This window comes from Brassica oleracea, chromosome C8, assembly GCF_000695525.1.
Source record: "Brassica oleracea var. oleracea cultivar TO1000 chromosome C8, BOL, whole genome shotgun sequence".
In the NCBI taxonomy this organism is placed as follows: domain Eukaryota; kingdom Viridiplantae; phylum Streptophyta; class Magnoliopsida; order Brassicales; family Brassicaceae; genus Brassica; species Brassica oleracea.
In genome coordinates, this window is record NC_027755.1 from 23523610 (window position 1) to 23539477 (window position 15868).

Here is a 15868-nt window from a genome sequence, read left to right on the forward strand (position 1 = left end):
CGAAAGGAACCGACCCGAATAGACCCGGACCCGAAAAGAACCGACCCAATAAGAACCGATTTGTACCCGACTTAAAAACATGTATATCTAAAACTATGATTTTTTGTGTTATATTTTATATATATTATTTTATGATTTAGTTTAAATATTTTTTGTTAACAACATTTATTATTATTTTGTAATATTTTTTAAGTAGTATGAAGCTTTAAAATGTAAAATTTAGAGTTTAAAAATGTTTTATTTTAATTATTAATAATTTCATTTAAGTTATTTTGTAAAATTTTAGATATATATGACAAATATCAACTAAATTTTATTGAATTGGGTATGTCATGTCTTTTTCAGATCCTAAATACCCGAACCCGATCCGGATCCGATATGGACCCGAAAAATTATGGGTATTTTAATTATAGACCCGAACCGATCCGGACCCGAGAAGAACCGACCCGGACCCGAACCGGAAATTTCTAAGTACCTATTGAGTCTAAATATTTAGGACCCAAAAGAACCGGACCCGAAAGGAACCGGCCCGAACCCGACCCGAAGACCCAAACGCCCAGGCCTAGCTGAAACAAAAAAAGTGTTACAACTACAAAGTTGGTGGACTCGAAATTCTGTCGTTAAGTAAACGTAAAATATTTCCTCGTAAAGCAGACGCTAATTTTACGTCGAGTATACGAGGAAACCACTATGTTACGTCGTTTTTACAACGAAATCGTTTCGTCGTAATTTTACGACAAACTTACGTTGATTTTACATTTCCTTGTAAGATACTCGTAAAATCGACGTAAATTTACGAGGATTAATTTTTTTCGTTAATTTTCGTCGCTATAGTTGTGTTTTCTTGTAGTGTACCGGAGTGATTCGATACATTGATCCAAAGAATAAGTGTTATAATGTTGATCGATTTTTTTTTTTGGGTGGTGGGATCATAATATTGCAGTTATTTACTTGCAATATTGATACAGTAAATCTACATACTGTATAAATACCATTTCCTAAACACAACGCTATGCCTGAACATATATATTAATAAGTTTTTCTTAAAATCAAAATAGATTTCAACTATTTACTGCCTGGTTAATTCGCTACAAGTCTTGCTCACTCCACTCCTTGGTAATGGTAGATTTTCACATGGCTACATTCCACGTAATATAGGATCTTATCGATTTTAAAGAAAATGAAAGTAGTCCTACAAGGTTATCTAGAGAACACATAAATAAATAAACTTTATGATATAGAAAGGAAAAGTAAAATAAACTAAAAAAACTAAAAAGAGTGAGCACATGGGAGGAATGGGAATCTTTGGATAGTATTCAATTCATGTTCTTGTTATGGAGCCTCTATAGTATGGGCATAATATATCTGTTGGTCACTTTTCTGTTTTCAGTTTGAATATTTTTTCCTTCTAATCCTATAGTTTTTTTTGTGTTAAAGTGTTTTTAAATTCAAGCTTTTAGCATCACGTGGGAAACACACAAGAAAACAATAGGATAAGACGACAGTAGCGATCGAGATCAGACGATTATGTCTATTTTGATCTCTAGAGTCTAGAGATGTTCTGTCTGTGACTCAGCTTAACTGATTTACATCAGAAATCGTTAGAGTTATTATTCAATTCAATATTACTCACCAAATTATCTTTTTTTCAGCGAGTTTGTGTATACTCTACTGTTTTTTAGAGCTTAGAACACTATCAGTTGTTGCCAAGTCTAATGAAGTTTCTTTTCAGTTAAAAATTAAGTTCCTTCTTTCGGACAACAGTTAGAACTTGTATTTCTTTTCTTCTATTTTTAAATTATAAGTTGTAACCACTGAATTGGTTTAATATTTATTAAATAACGAAGCATTAAAGAGGGAAAGTTTCTTTAATCACAAGGAAACCTACGTAAGAGCAAAACATTATTTTCATGGCAACAAGAAAGAGAAACGTTTAACATTGATGAAGACAAGTGAAGAGAATCCGAAACAAATCGCATGGAAGCAAAGCTTACCGTTACTCTCTTCCCTATTTAGCTTCTCAATTAGCCACCTTCCTAAATGCTCCCCTCTTCTCTTCTCTCTGATTCATTTCGACGGAGTTAGAGAGTGAGAAAAGAGATGATGGAGGATGGTAGTCTCTGGCATCAATGGAGCATGATCAGATCTCTTTTAGCCATTCTTCAATGGTGGGGTTTCAACGTTACCGTTATCATCATGAACAAATGGATCTTCCAGGTAAAATAACTTCTTCTAGTACAATGTGAGTTTAGGATTTTTGCTAAAACAATTTTGTTTGAAAACATTACAGAAACTGGATTTCAAGTTTCCATTGTCGGTTTCATGCGTTCATTTCATATGTTCATCGATCGGAGCATACATTGTGATCAAAGTCCTCAAGATTAAGCCGTTGATCGTGGTTGATCCAGAAGACAGATGGAAGAGGATCTTCCCAATGTCATTCGTCTTCTGTATCAACATTGTGTTGGGAAACATCAGCCTTAGATACATCCCTGTCTCTTTCATGCAGACAATCAAATCCTTCACTCCAGCTACAACAGGTTTTTTTAGAAGACTTGCGCAACAAGAAACACAAAGATCTTTTATGCTCTGTTCTGATTGTTTTTTTTTTTTTTTGTGTGAGGGCAGTTGTGTTACAGTGGTTGGTATGGAGGAAATATTTCGATTGGCGTATTTGGGCTTCGTTGGTTCCCATTGTTGGAGGGATTCTTCTGACTTCTATTACAGAACTTAGCTTTAACGTGTTTGGTTTCTGCGCTGCTTTGTTTGGATGTTTAGCTACCTCTACTAAGACCATTCTTGCTGAATCTCTTCTTCATGGATACAAGTTTGACAGGTCAGTGTTCTGTTTCTTTAGGTTCAGGGATTTTAGGGGCCATAAACATTTAGTAAAAACTTTTATAAATATTTTTTTTCATATCTCTATGTATATAAAAAAAAATTTTTAATGAAAGCTAAGATTAATATTTCATTGGGCTATACCCAAATCAGCCTCTGCTTATGTTTCTTGATCTTTAGTTTCACATGATGTATGTTGAAAGTATGAAACTTAGTGTTTGTTTCATCCTCGTTGTTATAATGTCTCTATGACTCTATGTTTTAGCATAAACACGGTGTACTATATGGCGCCTTTTGCGACCATGATTCTCGGAGTACCAGCGTTTCTACTCGAAGGCAATGGGATCTTGGATTGGTTTGAAGCACACCCGTCTTCATGGTCGGCTCTCATCATTATTTTCAGCTCAGGTGTTGTAGCTTTTTGTCTTAACTTCTCAATCTTCTACGTCATTCACTCCACAACAGCAGTCACATTCAATGTAGCTGGTAACCTTAAGGTAAAGCCAACAAAAACTCACGAACCTTTTTACTTCTTTTGGCTGCTCCAAACAAATTTTGAAACCTACACTAGATGTGATGATTTGTAGGTTGCGGTGGCTGTTCTGGTTTCATGGATGATATTCAGAAACCCGATATCACCGATGAACGCTGTTGGATGCGGAATCACACTCGTGGGATGCACGTTTTATGGATATGTAAGTCATTTGCTTTCTCAGCAACAACCGGGGACTCCTAGGACTCCTTGTACCCCAAGGAACAAGATGGAACTGATGATCCCTCTTGTTAACGATAAAGTTGAGAGTAAAGTTTGAACATGCAACGTGTGTAATTGAATTCTTCAAGCTTACAACTACTTTTGAAAGCCAAATAAAAAGAAAGGAGAAAGGATTTAGATTTAATATTGAACATCCTCAATAAAGCATATGCCCATTTTGTATTCATGCCTAGTGCTTTCACCTTACTTTATTTTACTAACTAAATTCGGCTCTAAAATTTATAGAACTCGAAAACAATTAACGCAATAAAAACTAGGTGATCAGTACATATTTTTTTTAATCAAGTTGAATGTTTTTCCAAAACCGGCTCACTGCTCTAATTCAAAGCAAAGAATATTAGTTAACTGACTCGAAGAAGATTCTTTGCTTTAGCTTCTCTAAAAGTAAAATGGGCCTGTCTAAGTGGGCCTCAGCCTTAAGTCATTAATTTACCGCCATATCCTTCTTCCGGTTCTCCATTAATGGCAACGGTTGTATTAAACCGGTCTAAACGAGTTATGGAGTAAGGGCAAATCAGTCACAACAGAACACAAAAGTCTGTCTTGTCTCGGAGATCGCAAAGCTACCCTTCTCTGTTCACTCTGTACAACACACTTGTCTACTCTCTCTCTCTCCTCCATTTCAAAAAAAGTCTCTTACTTTCCTTCACTCTCTCTCTCTCTACTCAACAAGAAGAAGAAGAAAACCAGAGAGAGAGAGATAAGAAAGATTCTATCTCTACACCAAACCCATAAACTCTGTCCATTGTTCTGTAATAGAGAGAGAAGTCGAAACTTTCAGACATGAAAACCCCAGATAAACCCATCTTCCACTTCTTTCTGATCCTAGCTTCGAGCTCTCTCTTCTTCACAACAACGACAGCTAAATCAACAATCGAGCCATGCTCAAGCAACGACACCTGCAACTCCCTACTCGGCTACACGCTCTACACCGACCTCAAAGTCTCTGAAGTCGCCTCCCTCTTCCAAGTCGACCCAATCTCCATCCTCCTCGCCAACGCCATCGACATCTCCTACCCCGACGTCGAGAACCACATCCTCCCTTCCACCCTCTTCCTCAAGATCCCCCTCACCTGCTCCTGCGTCGACGGGATACGCAAATCCGTCTCCACGCGTTACAAGACCCGCCCTTCCGACACTCTAGCTTCCATCGCAGGCTCTGTCTACGGCGGTCTGGTCTCCGCCGAGCAGATCCAGGAGGCTAACTCGGTGAACGACCCCTCGGTGCTCGATGTCGGGACGAGTCTCCTCGTCCCTCTGCCGTGCGCTTGCTTCAACGGGACGGATAATTCTCTGCCGGCGGTTTATCTGTCGTACGTGGTGAAGGGTGTGGATACGTTGGCGGGGATAGCGAGGAGGTATGAGACTACGCTTACTGATTTGATGAATGTGAATGCTATGGGTGCTCCTGATGTTAGCTCCGGTGATATCCTCGCCATTCCCTTGTCAGGTTTGGTCTATAAAGTTCTTGTCTTTATGGGTTTTAATGATGTGAAGTAGTTTATATTGTTAGTTAATGTTCCCAAGTTGGGATCTTTGGTTGTTTCTTTAATTGTTTTTTGTTTGTGTTGTGCATTGATATGGGTTTTGAGCTGCCAAAGGTTGAATCTTTAGAGGTTTATGTAATGGGAAGCAGTTTCTGTTGTGAGTTGTAGTCTATAATGTTGCCAAAGTTGGGATCTTTAGTGTGTGTGGCTTTGTCAGTCTTTGGTTGTTTTCTTTACTTGTTGTGCGTTGGTGTGAGTTTTGAGGTGCCAAAAGTTTGCATCTTTGTGGTGTTTACTTGTTTGCTAAGCTCTGTTTTGATTTTTGGCTCTGTATCTTCACCTTCTCTCAGCTTGTTCTTATCTTTAGTGGTTTATATAATGGGAAGTAGTTTCTATTTTTGGTATAGCTTTGTGAGTCTTTGGTTGTTTCCTTTATTGTTGTTTGATTGCATTTTCTTATTGTGTGAGTTTTGAGCTGCCAAAAGTTTGCATCTTTGTGGTGTTTTAATGTTTGTTAAGCTCTGTTGGTAACAGTTGTTTTAATTTTTGGTTTATGTATCTTCACCATGTCTCAGCTTGTGCTTATCTTTAGAAGTTTATATAATGGGAGTTAGTTTCTATTTTTGGTGTAGCTTGTCTTTGGTTGTTTCCTTTATTGTTGTTTGATTGCATTTTTGTGTTGTGTGAGTTCTTAGCTGCCAAAAGTTTGCATCTTTGTGGTGTTTTCTTGTTTGCTGAGCTCTGTTTAAATGATTGGTTATGTATCTTCTTCACCTTTGTCACAGCTTGTGCTTCTAATTTTCCCAAGTATGCTTCGGATTACGGATTGATAGTTCCAAATGGTAGCTACGCTCTAGCAGCAGGCCACTGCGTGCAATGCAGCTGTGCGCTTGGGAGCCGCAGGTAATAACAATATCCAAAGATCCTCTCCTTACCTTCCTTCCTTCCTTCTCTCAAGCTTATGTTAATTTGGTTGTGGTGTGGTGTGTGTGTGATGCAGTTTGTATTGTGAGCCTGCTTCTTTAGCCGTCTCTTGCTCGAGTATGCAGTGTACAAACAGCAACCTCATGCTCGGTAACATCACGGTCCAGCAGAGTAGCGCTGGCTGTAACGTGACGACTTGTGATTACAATGGTTTCGCCAACGGCACCATCTTGACCATGCTGTCTAGATCTCTACAGCCACGATGTCCCGGGCCTCAACAATTTGCGCCGCTTCTAGCTCCTCCTGATACTGTTCCTAAGGATCTAATGTATGCACCAGCGCCTTCGCCGGATTATGATGGTCCAGGTTCAATAGCAGCTTCGCCAGGATCATCTGTGATTCCTCCAGGTGGTGGTTCCTTCCCGGGTAACCCTGCTCATGGTCCAGCTGGAAGCATCTCAACCGCCACTGTCTACTCTTTTAGCTACTTCTTTATCATTTTACTCATCTCCATCTCCTTTGTCTTCTCATGTTGATTGATCAACAACAATTTGTTTATTTTACCGCGCATTAAAACTCATTTCTGAGAATTCTTGATGAGTAAAACCGAAAAACTCTTTATTATCTTGAAGTTGGATCTCACAGAAAGTTTTAATCTCATCTAGGCCTGTGGTTTTGAACTGAACCAAATTCGCCGAACCAAAAACCGAACTGAAATTTTTGGTTAGTTTGGTTACGAGATCGGTTCAGTTTGGCATGTTTATAAAAATATTGCTTTTCAGTTCGGTCAGCTTTTCTACAAAAAAGGTTTTGTTAGTCAAATTCCAAACCAAAATTCCAAACCGAGCAACCGAAATTATCTGAATTTTATTAAAATTCATTTAACCGAAAGATAATCGAACTAAAAAAACTTTATTAGTTAATTTTGGTAAAACTTTTAAAACCAAACTACCCGAATGCCGAAACAGATTGTTTTCGATCAATTTGACAATATTTTAGTTGAACTTAACTATCCGAATTCCGAACTACCCCAACCCGCAGGCCTAATCTCATCAGTTACAGTGGAACGCAGAAAATCATATACCTAGAGAAAGTCAGAGAGATTTGGTGCATTGTCACATAACTGCATTTTTCTACTCCAACAGAGATAAATCAAAACACAATGATCTGTGCACAAACTCATTGATCTCTAACTATCGAGATCCTGTTCCACAGAAGATATAAATGAAAATGCGTTCTTTAATTGTAACAACTAACAAGTTGACTCTACAACCTTGAGCTTTTCCCTCTTTTCAAAGGTGGGGGAATCTGTGATGTTACAAAATATAGCAAAGTAGCCTTCCAAGCCAAAGTCTTTAGATGAGTTTCTTCTTGTGGAAATATCGCTTCAGGTACCATATCTGTGCACCCGCTGCTGAAAGACAAACCCCAAGTGACATTATACTGAACCAAGCCACTCTTGCGTTGGTTGCTTCACTCACTTCTCGCATCTCCCCTTCCCTGTATCCAAATAACGCTTAACCGCGAGAGAGAGAACACTTCGAGGAGGAGAAAGAGTTAGAGACGTACCTGTTCTTTATATAATCGATGTTCTCACGAATCGCCTGCACTAACCCCTCAAGTCTCGTTAACTGAAGCTCAACACCCTGCAAAAAACAATACACATACATAACGATGAAGTACACATCAGAACGAGGAGATGTGATGTAAATGTAACTTGCCTCGATCTTTTCCTTTTTAGCAACAGAATCCCAATCTTTGGCAGCGATACCAGTCTTCCAATCAATCCCAAGAGTCAACGGATTAGCTAGCGGATGACTGGAATCAACCGAGAAACAAGCCAAGTAGTTTCCTGTCTCTTGAGTTGTGAACGCAAACTGACCGTGCGTTACATTGTCTTGGTGATGAAGATCGTTCCCGTAAGGAGATGTTACCTACACAAACCCCAATCAGACCAAAAAAACAACAACATGCAAACAAGTTTGCATCTTTAGAACTCTTGATCCGTAGTACCAAAGCTACCGACATAAAGTTCACAACTTTAAACTCAATCTCCAATACATAAGTTTGATTCGGAGCCGTACCTTGGCGGAAACGGCAGGTGTGTTTCCAGGGTTTTGCTCATCGACGACATAGTAATCAGCCATGACGACGACGTGGCTCTGTATCTCCTCCGAGACGCACTTTGTCCCTCCCGTCGCCGGAATCGTCAGCCATATAGCTTCTCCGTGATTAACCGTCAAAAGAAACAACACCACCGTTGAAATCGCAACGATTCCTCTGATCGCCATCGGGGAGAGCTACGACGGTCTTCTTCTCTTCTTACCCCGACCAAGTCCAAGAGAAAGTCAAAGTCCTTCCAAAACCAAACCAAACCAAACGAAAGACAGAGAGAGTTCGCGAGCACGTACGTCTTACACGACGCGAGTGACTTGCTTCAACGTGGAATCAGCCAATCAGGTTGCGAATAATGGTTGACGTGGCGTGTCTTTAACGGAGGTGGCGCGTCATCGATTCTTATCTCACCTTCTGAATGGTTAAGAGGGTTCCGTTTGGCGAAACTAACACAAAGTTTTAGATTGGACCCACGGTTATTTGTTCGGCCCATTCAAATTCATAAATGGGCTTGCAGTACCTTCCCGCCTAGCTATTATCTGTTTTGTTTCTACGCCTGGTTGTGACCACTGACCGATGTTTTTTTTCTTCTGTAACATATGTTTTATTATTATGATCGTGAGTTTGAGCGATCAGAATGTAAAATACAAATATCGAATAAAATAAAATCTTTATTCTTGCTAGAGGAACAACCATGTATGAGTCTTTTTTTGTTGTTTACGAAACATACATGTATTTATGAGGGATCTATCATGTTTTATGTCCCCACCTCAGTTTTAACTTTTTCAAAACCGACTAAATCATAGATCTGAATATACAAATAAAAGATTTGCTGATTAATACAATTGTCTCAACATTGAAAGTTGGATATTTTCGGACAAAATATATAAATATGTGGTAATTCTCTCTACTCTTATGTTAGCTTTCGAGTGTAAGTTATGGGACAGTTAAATTCGTATATCGACAAGCTTCTTCTTGTTAGAATACAAATGTTAATATTAGGGACAAAGGTCCCGCATAGGTAGTTGGAAAAGATCTTTAGTAATATATAAGATAGATGGACCACTCCATTTATTACCAATTGGTTTTAGGTTGGAAGTCCATCTAGCTTAACATGGTATCAGAGCCCGATCCACGCAGTTCAACCTGATCCACATCGACCCCGCCCAAAGTTGGCCATCGATCCTTGCCCAAACATTCCGAAATTGACGCTTAAAGAACCATCATCTCGAGGGGACGTATTAGGGACAAAGGTTCCACATAGGTAGTTGGAAGGGATCTTTAGTAATATATAAGATAGATGGACCACTCCACTTATTACCAATTGGTTTTAGGTTAGAAGCCCACCTAGCTTAACCGTTAATATTCAAAAAGCGAAACTGAAAGAAGCCACGATCAAGATGCTTCTTTAACTTCATGCAAACGCATAATTTTTGCTGGAAAGCTGACAAAATTTGCCCATATTCTCTCATTTGGAGAGTTTTTGCGTAAAACCAAAGTGTGAAATCTCAAGACGAAGAGAACAAAAGTACCATCTCATGATTGATTAGTCGTAACCTTTGTGAGGAAGTCAAGGCTGTCCACATAGAACATGTTACCTTCCATTCTTTTCTCACATAAGATCATGTGCATCTTTGCGCGTCTTAAAGCTATATATGCTTTTATTATTTCTTAAATCTATAAGTATATGCTTTCTCCTTTTCAATGGTTTATACCATTCTTAGCATATAGTATATTGATTAGGAGTGAGTGTGACGAGAGATAACGCGGTTTGGGTTTGGGTAGCAAAGAGACAGATTGAGAACAGCTGTAATTTGAAGTCAATCTCTTTATCAATCTATAGCATCATCATCTTCTCCCAGTCTTCTTACTTCACTCTTCCTTCTCATTTCTCACTATCTATTGTTTTCTTTGGAGTTTGCTACATTATTCATCAAATATTAAACTGGATCTGTGACACAATACGGTAATAAATATTTAACGAAAATATGATCGATGATAAAATTGACGATATAGTTAAATAAGTCAATAAAATACTAGTAGCAGACATATACAAAAATAAATAGAAATCGCTTTATTACAATGGAAGATTCATTAAAACATTTATATTATAAGAGCCATATTTCGACTCCAAATCTTTAGTAAGGTACAAAGAGAATCGTAACTCGTAGGTCTTTATAAAACAATTCAAAATAATGTAGTCAGATGTAAATTTTTATAAAAAAAAAAAAAAATTGTCGGTTATAAAATCGTTTATGTAAATATTTTAGAATTTGTAATAGAATAATATATTAATAAAGTTTAAGAAAGGTACGAAAATAACGGTAACGCACATATGGCGGGGTTAAAACATACACGTTTTCGAGTTAGATAGTTAGAGTAATACGCTTTGGTAGACCGTAGACGTCAATCTAATAAAGTTTAACAACTGAAAGTCTGAAACAAACGATAAAATATTACAAGAAATAACTTTTATGTGCATGTTGAGAGACTTTACCGTCAAGCTTTTTAATGAATACGGTACTAGATCTCGATCCGCACAACCGCGCAGATTTTTTTTTTCATTTATTTTTATATAAATATTTTGTTTTCAATATTAAATTGGTATATATTATAATATATATGTGTCTATCAATTTTTAAAACATAATAAGTTTACGGTATATTTTTTTCATTGAATAAATTGTTTCAAATTTTCACATGTATTTGTATCTTCTTCTATATATATATATATTTTCGGATTATTATTTCATTATTAAAATCGTAACTATATATATAAATATTAGTAAAATATTTTTTTATTGTCATATTCAAAGATATTGTAACATTTCACAAATTTAAAATTTTTTTTAAAAAATAAACTTTTCGCTTCATAGATTTATATTATCGAGTAAATAATTCAACATTTTATTTTTTTGTTTAATTTCTAAAATAAACTATATAGTTTAAAATTTGTTTTCATTGGTTTAAGGTAGTAAATATTAATCATTGTTAGATAATATGATTTTTGTTATTTAAAAAAAATCTTTATAATTTTAAACGTTAACATTGACAAATATTTAAATATTTAACATGGTATAATATTACAACATTAAATTATATTTATTTAATTTATACTATCTATAAATTCAATGGATCATTTATTGTTTAAATCCAATTATTGATAGTCCAATAAAAAATTTTGGTAAGCCTAAAATTTAAATAATAAGATTATAGATTAAATGTAACATGACTTTTTAGAAATAAGTTCATTAAATCTATTTTTAAAAAAATCACACACACATGAATCAAAGCTGTGAATTATGTTTTAATATAACTTGAGACTAGACCTCATTTTTTAATCGGTAAACAATAAACGTAGGCCCATAAGGCCATAACTAACCATCTCTTTCTTTTTTTCCTTTTTATTAGAACCATCCATCTCTTTCTTGGAAAGATCGTATATGATGACTCAACGCGTTAAACGTAGCTGTAATCTATAATCTCCTGATAGTGGTGATAGCTACTTATAGTCAATATAAAAGAAAATTGATATCTCAAATTCTCAACCAAAGAATATTGTATTTAGAATCACTTCTTGATTTGCTCAGCAAGTGGCTTCCGACTTCCGTACGCTATATAGTAGTATATACTATTCCTAGCAATATTGGCTCCACTCGGTAATTATTCTTTGGACAAATATCAATCTTATTGGTAACAATACAAACCATAAAATAAAAAAAACGAAAAAAAAAACAAACGAACAAGTTTGAAAAAACAAATGATGAAACATAATTTGGTTTCCTATAATGGACAAAAGTTCACGTAATAGTATACCGATTTACATCTTTTTTTTTTTTTTTTTTTTAAAATCTGCATACATAGTTTCCTCTAAATTTCAAGATTCTTAGTTATTCTACTTTGAGTTAACATTACAAAAATTTAATATGAAGATCCAAATCTAGCAAAAAGGTTAAAAGAAAGCCATGTTCACAGTTTTAAAAAAAAAGCCACGTTCAGGTTCATTGTTCGAACTTTGAACACTTAACATGCATCCATATTCGATTAATAATTAGATTCGAAAGATAAAAATAATTATTTTTAAATGAGCAAGAAACAAAAATGTATTAATGACGATTGACAGTTTGCTATGATAAACAAAAAATAGAAGAAAAACACCTGTCATGCACCAAAATGTCACATTCATACACAGTAAACCATACTATATCACATTTGACCCTATTTTAGATTTATATCAAATAAATAATATTTCTTCCCTCGTCTCCCATACCCCTTCATATCAATCTCCTCACCTGACCTCACATAAACACTCATCCAAAAATCTCTAGCCGTCACCAAAAACGATAAAAACAATCTCCTCATCTCTTGATAAATACCACATTGTCCAATCAAGCTACGTAGCCTCGGATCAATACACACAACACCATTACAATGGTGAAACAAGAACTCAATATCAAGAAGGAAATGTCATTGTCACCTTCGTCTTCTCCTAAGATCAAGAGCAAGAAGAATAAGATTAAGAAGTACAAAGGAGTGAGGATGAGAAGTTGGGGATCATGGGTGTCTGAGATTAGGGCACCAAATAAAAAAACAAGGATTTGGTTGGGCTCTTACTCAACAGCTGAAGCAGCAGCTAGGGCTTATGATGTTGCACTCTTGTGTCTAAAAGGCCCTCAAGCCAATCTCAACTTCCCCAGCTCTGCTTCTTCTCGCCTTCTGTTAGATGAAAAGACCCATTTGTCCCCCAAATCCATCCAAAAAATTGCCGCTCAAGCAGCCAACAATTCATTTGACCTTTTTGCTCCATCTTCATCGGCAGATTCGTCACCGTTCGATCATGATCAACATCCTGATGACATGCAATCATTGATAGGGTCTTTCGTAGACAATCGTGTGTCTTTGATGGATCCATCATCATCGTGGTATGATAATGATCATAATGGGATGTTCTTCTTCGATGATGGAGCTCCGTTTAATTACTCTCCTCCACTGAACTCGACCACGAATATGGTCGATGGGTATTTCTACGAAGATGCTGATATTCCACTTTGGAGTTTCAGTTGATCTGACGGTCCAGAATACATACTTTACTATATATGTTTTATTATTTACAAAATTATTTTTATATGTTAATTAATTTACCTTACACAAAAATGTTAACTAATTTACCCTTGTCGTAATTATACCTTTCAAGTTGACTGTAATATAATTGAAGCTATTATATGTCAATATTGCAATACGTTTGGGAGTTGAGAGGTGGGCGGGCGGCCTAGGAAGATCACATGAACAAGAAGCCTTTTTGTCACTTCTTTGACTTTTCAAGTGATTTTTCCTTTTAATTAAGTTTTACTGATAGCATGTTGTATCATTGTAAAGAATATATAATATATGTTGCAGTATGTTTATGAAATTAATTTGGTGCTCAATATTTGAATTGTCCGGACGAGGTAGTCCAAGTGGAAGGATGGGCCTGTGGTGGCAACCACCATCCGGGTTCGATCCCCCCATGCGGAAACTAGCCTGCTTCATCTGGACACCAAAAGCGGATATTGGGCCTTCGGGCTCTGGGAAAAACCTCCCGGGTGAAGCTGCCCTACTGCCTGACCGGACCCAGGGATTGACCCGCGAAGCGAGGAACCCTGGATTACAAAAAAAAAAAAAAAAAATATTTGAATTTTGTTAAATTTTCAACTTATTTGCGTGTATATATGACATATATGCCGAGTAGCTATGTAATGATTTTGCAACCCAGCACATTATCTTTGCACTGAATTTCTTATTTTGGTAAGTGGTAAACCTAGTGGTATGTATATAATTAACAATCATTAGTTACAAGATATTGTTGATAATGGTAAAGTTAATTAGATGATAGTGGTAAAGTTCTTTAGATGATGTATATACATGCAAGCAAACTTTTTCCCAATGTCTCTTCCTAATTCATTAGTTTTTTTTGTCTAACCTTATTCATTAGTTGTTTGATTAAAAAACTATTATGTATAGTACTATTATTCAGAGGAATCTCACTGTTTCATGTGCCGTGGAAAAGTTTGGTATGGCAAATAATGCACATATTACTTGGGGACAGATCTTTGAAAATTGAACTATTATATTAAAAGTGAAATTTATTTTTTTTATAAAATTTCTCGTTCTCTTTTCGTTTTGCTCTTTCATTGAGGTACAACAGAATCGCAGTTACGTTAACAAATATAGTAATTTTATGATCCACTATTATCACCAATTCAAACTGATTTTAAATGTTCCAGCGTAGTCAATCAATTTAAATCATGAAAGTAAAACTGATTGCACTTTTGGTGTACAGTAGCTATCAGTAAGAAACTTTGCCTTATTTTGTAGTAAGATTTGATAAGACATTCATATGATTCTTATCGCTTCAACATGGAATCTACTTTTGTAGATTATATATATAGCATTTCTTTGTCCAAGGGACATCTAAACTCCATTACTTGGGATTGAACATTGAAGCCACATGACTCGTCCCCTGCTCAACACTCTTTTGTGGTGTGGGCTGCGACGTCCATGGGCTTTTTGGCGTGTACCTATAAAAGTTAACGTTCAGACAAAGAAAAATCTAAAACTAGGCATTTCAAACCTTAAAGAGTAAATGGGCTTATGAATTGTGTTGAGCATATAGAAATATAAGGTAACGTTGATCGGGTTCGGTTAGGGCTTTTTGTAAATACTTTCTTTATAACGGTACACGCTTCGTGCGGAATATGTTTTACGTGTGATGTATGTAACTATATAATTGTATATTTTGTTTGGGTGACTTTTATATAAGCTTTTGCAAGAATAGTGTATTATTAACTTTTATGGTTTTAAATAATGTCAGGGTATGTAAAGATTATTTCAGTTTACATGTATTATTTTATTTTATATATGTGTTATGTCTTTTTTTATAAATCATTTCTCTTTTATTATTTTGAATTAACAATTTCATTATAAAACAAAAATTTGGGGTCATGTATTTGTTTTTGAATTAGTATAGATTGTATTATTACTCTTCACTATTTTCCTACGAAGAATAAAAACAAAACGGATTTTTTTTAAAAAGAATAAATTTTAAATTATATGTTATATAAAAAAATATTGATAGTTACATATATGAGTCTATTTAAGTTTATGGCAAAAAAGATTTACATGATAAATATTGTGTAATAATTACTATTTAGTTTATTAAAAATTTGCAGCCATTTCTGGAAATATTTATCATAAATATACTATATAATTTCCTCAAATAAAATTTGTTATCGCTTGATTTTAATTTTGATAAACAGTCTCTAATGAACCTAAGCTAGTTTTTCTTTCCAATCTAGCTCCTAATGGAAGAAATGGCTCAAAGAGATTTTATTATTAAAGGATACCGTCTAGAGTTAGTTAATACTTGATTTTAGATTTAGAGTTAGGGGTCGGGTTTAAAATTTGAAAAAAAAATTAGAAATTAAAATTTAAAATTTGATTTTTTTTTTAAATAGCTTCAAAAGCATTTTCGACTTTCAAGAAGAAAATTCGAAAAAATTATAAAAAGTTCAAATTAAAAAACATATAATCAGAAACTATAAAAAATGTTTTTATTTTATTTATGTATTTCTTTTTATTTTCATTATCTTTTATTATCTATATATATATATATATATAAAGTAAATGGCAGAAGAGTTTTTTTGGTTCTTTATTAAAACCTATTTTGGTTATTTTCCTTGATGAAAACTCTT

The 15868-nt window shown here is 35.4% G+C and overlaps 4 protein-coding genes across 4 annotated transcripts; 3 read left to right on the plus strand and 1 right to left on the minus strand.

Annotated features, from left to right (window-relative positions):
- Positions 1-2023: 2023 nt before the first annotated feature.
- LOC106310961 (GDP-mannose transporter GONST5) lies at positions 2024-3672 on the plus strand. Its single transcript, XM_013748189.1, has 5 exons — positions 2024-2217; positions 2291-2540; positions 2629-2836; positions 3104-3335; positions 3426-3672. The coding sequence occupies exons 1-5, from the start codon at positions 2101-2103 to the stop codon at positions 3648-3650; spliced, it is 1032 nt and encodes a 343-aa protein (XP_013603643.1). The 5' UTR covers positions 2024-2100; the 3' UTR covers positions 3651-3672.
- Positions 3673-4212: 540 nt separating this feature from the next.
- On the plus strand, positions 4213-6614 carry LOC106310960 (lysM domain-containing GPI-anchored protein 1-like). The gene is made up of 3 exons (XM_013748188.1): positions 4213-5063; positions 5886-6003; positions 6101-6614. The coding sequence occupies exons 1-3, from the start codon at positions 4397-4399 to the stop codon at positions 6558-6560; spliced, it is 1245 nt and encodes a 414-aa protein (XP_013603642.1). The 5' UTR covers positions 4213-4396; the 3' UTR covers positions 6561-6614.
- A 504-nt stretch (positions 6615-7118) lies between these two features.
- On the minus strand, positions 7119-8418 carry LOC106310963 (transmembrane emp24 domain-containing protein p24delta5-like). Its single transcript, XM_013748190.1, has 4 exons — positions 8109-8418; positions 7746-7958; positions 7594-7670; positions 7119-7524 (listed from the first exon to the last, which is right to left on the minus strand). The coding sequence occupies exons 1-4, from the start codon at positions 8313-8315 to the stop codon at positions 7380-7382; spliced, it is 642 nt and encodes a 213-aa protein (XP_013603644.1). The 5' UTR covers positions 8316-8418; the 3' UTR covers positions 7119-7379.
- Positions 8419-12417: 3999 nt separating this feature from the next.
- LOC106310964 (ethylene-responsive transcription factor ERF012-like) lies at positions 12418-13552 on the plus strand. The gene has a single exon (XM_013748191.1). It carries the CDS (start codon positions 12570-12572, stop codon positions 13200-13202), a length of 633 nt encoding a protein of 210 aa, XP_013603645.1. The 5' UTR covers positions 12418-12569; the 3' UTR covers positions 13203-13552.
- Positions 13553-15868: the final 2316 nt, after the last annotated feature.

Bases quoted from the DNA above. Each gene is read 5' to 3' on its own strand.
- LOC106310961 (XM_013748189.1), top strand. From the start codon at position 2,101: ATGATGGAGGATGGTAGTCTCTGGCATCAATGGAGCATGATCAGATCT. The intron at 2,218-2,290 runs GTAAAATAACTT...AAAACATTACAG, and splicing joins TGAACAAATGGATCTTCCAG to AAACTGGATTTCAAGTTTCC. The intron at 2,541-2,628 runs GTTTTTTTAGAA...GTGTGAGGGCAG, and splicing joins CTTCACTCCAGCTACAACAG to TTGTGTTACAGTGGTTGGTA.
- LOC106310960 (XM_013748188.1), top strand. From the start codon at position 4,397: ATGAAAACCCCAGATAAACCCATCTTCCACTTCTTTCTGATCCTAGCT. The intron at 5,064-5,885 runs GTTTGGTCTATA...CCTTTGTCACAG, and splicing joins CCTCGCCATTCCCTTGTCAG to CTTGTGCTTCTAATTTTCCC. The intron at 6,004-6,100 runs GTAATAACAATA...TGTGTGATGCAG, and splicing joins TGTGCGCTTGGGAGCCGCAG to TTTGTATTGTGAGCCTGCTT.
- LOC106310963 (XM_013748190.1), bottom strand. From the start codon at position 8,315: ATGGCGATCAGAGGAATCGTTGCGATTTCAACGGTGGTGTTGTTTCTT. The intron at 7,959-8,108 runs GTACGGCTCCGA...GGGTTTGTGTAG, and splicing joins CACCTGCCGTTTCCGCCAAG to GTAACATCTCCTTACGGGAA. The intron at 7,671-7,745 runs GCAAGTTACATT...TGTTTTTTGCAG, and splicing joins CTAAAAAGGAAAAGATCGAG to GGTGTTGAGCTTCAGTTAAC.
- LOC106310964 (XM_013748191.1), top strand. From the start codon at position 12,570: ATGGTGAAACAAGAACTCAATATCAAGAAGGAAATGTCATTGTCACCT.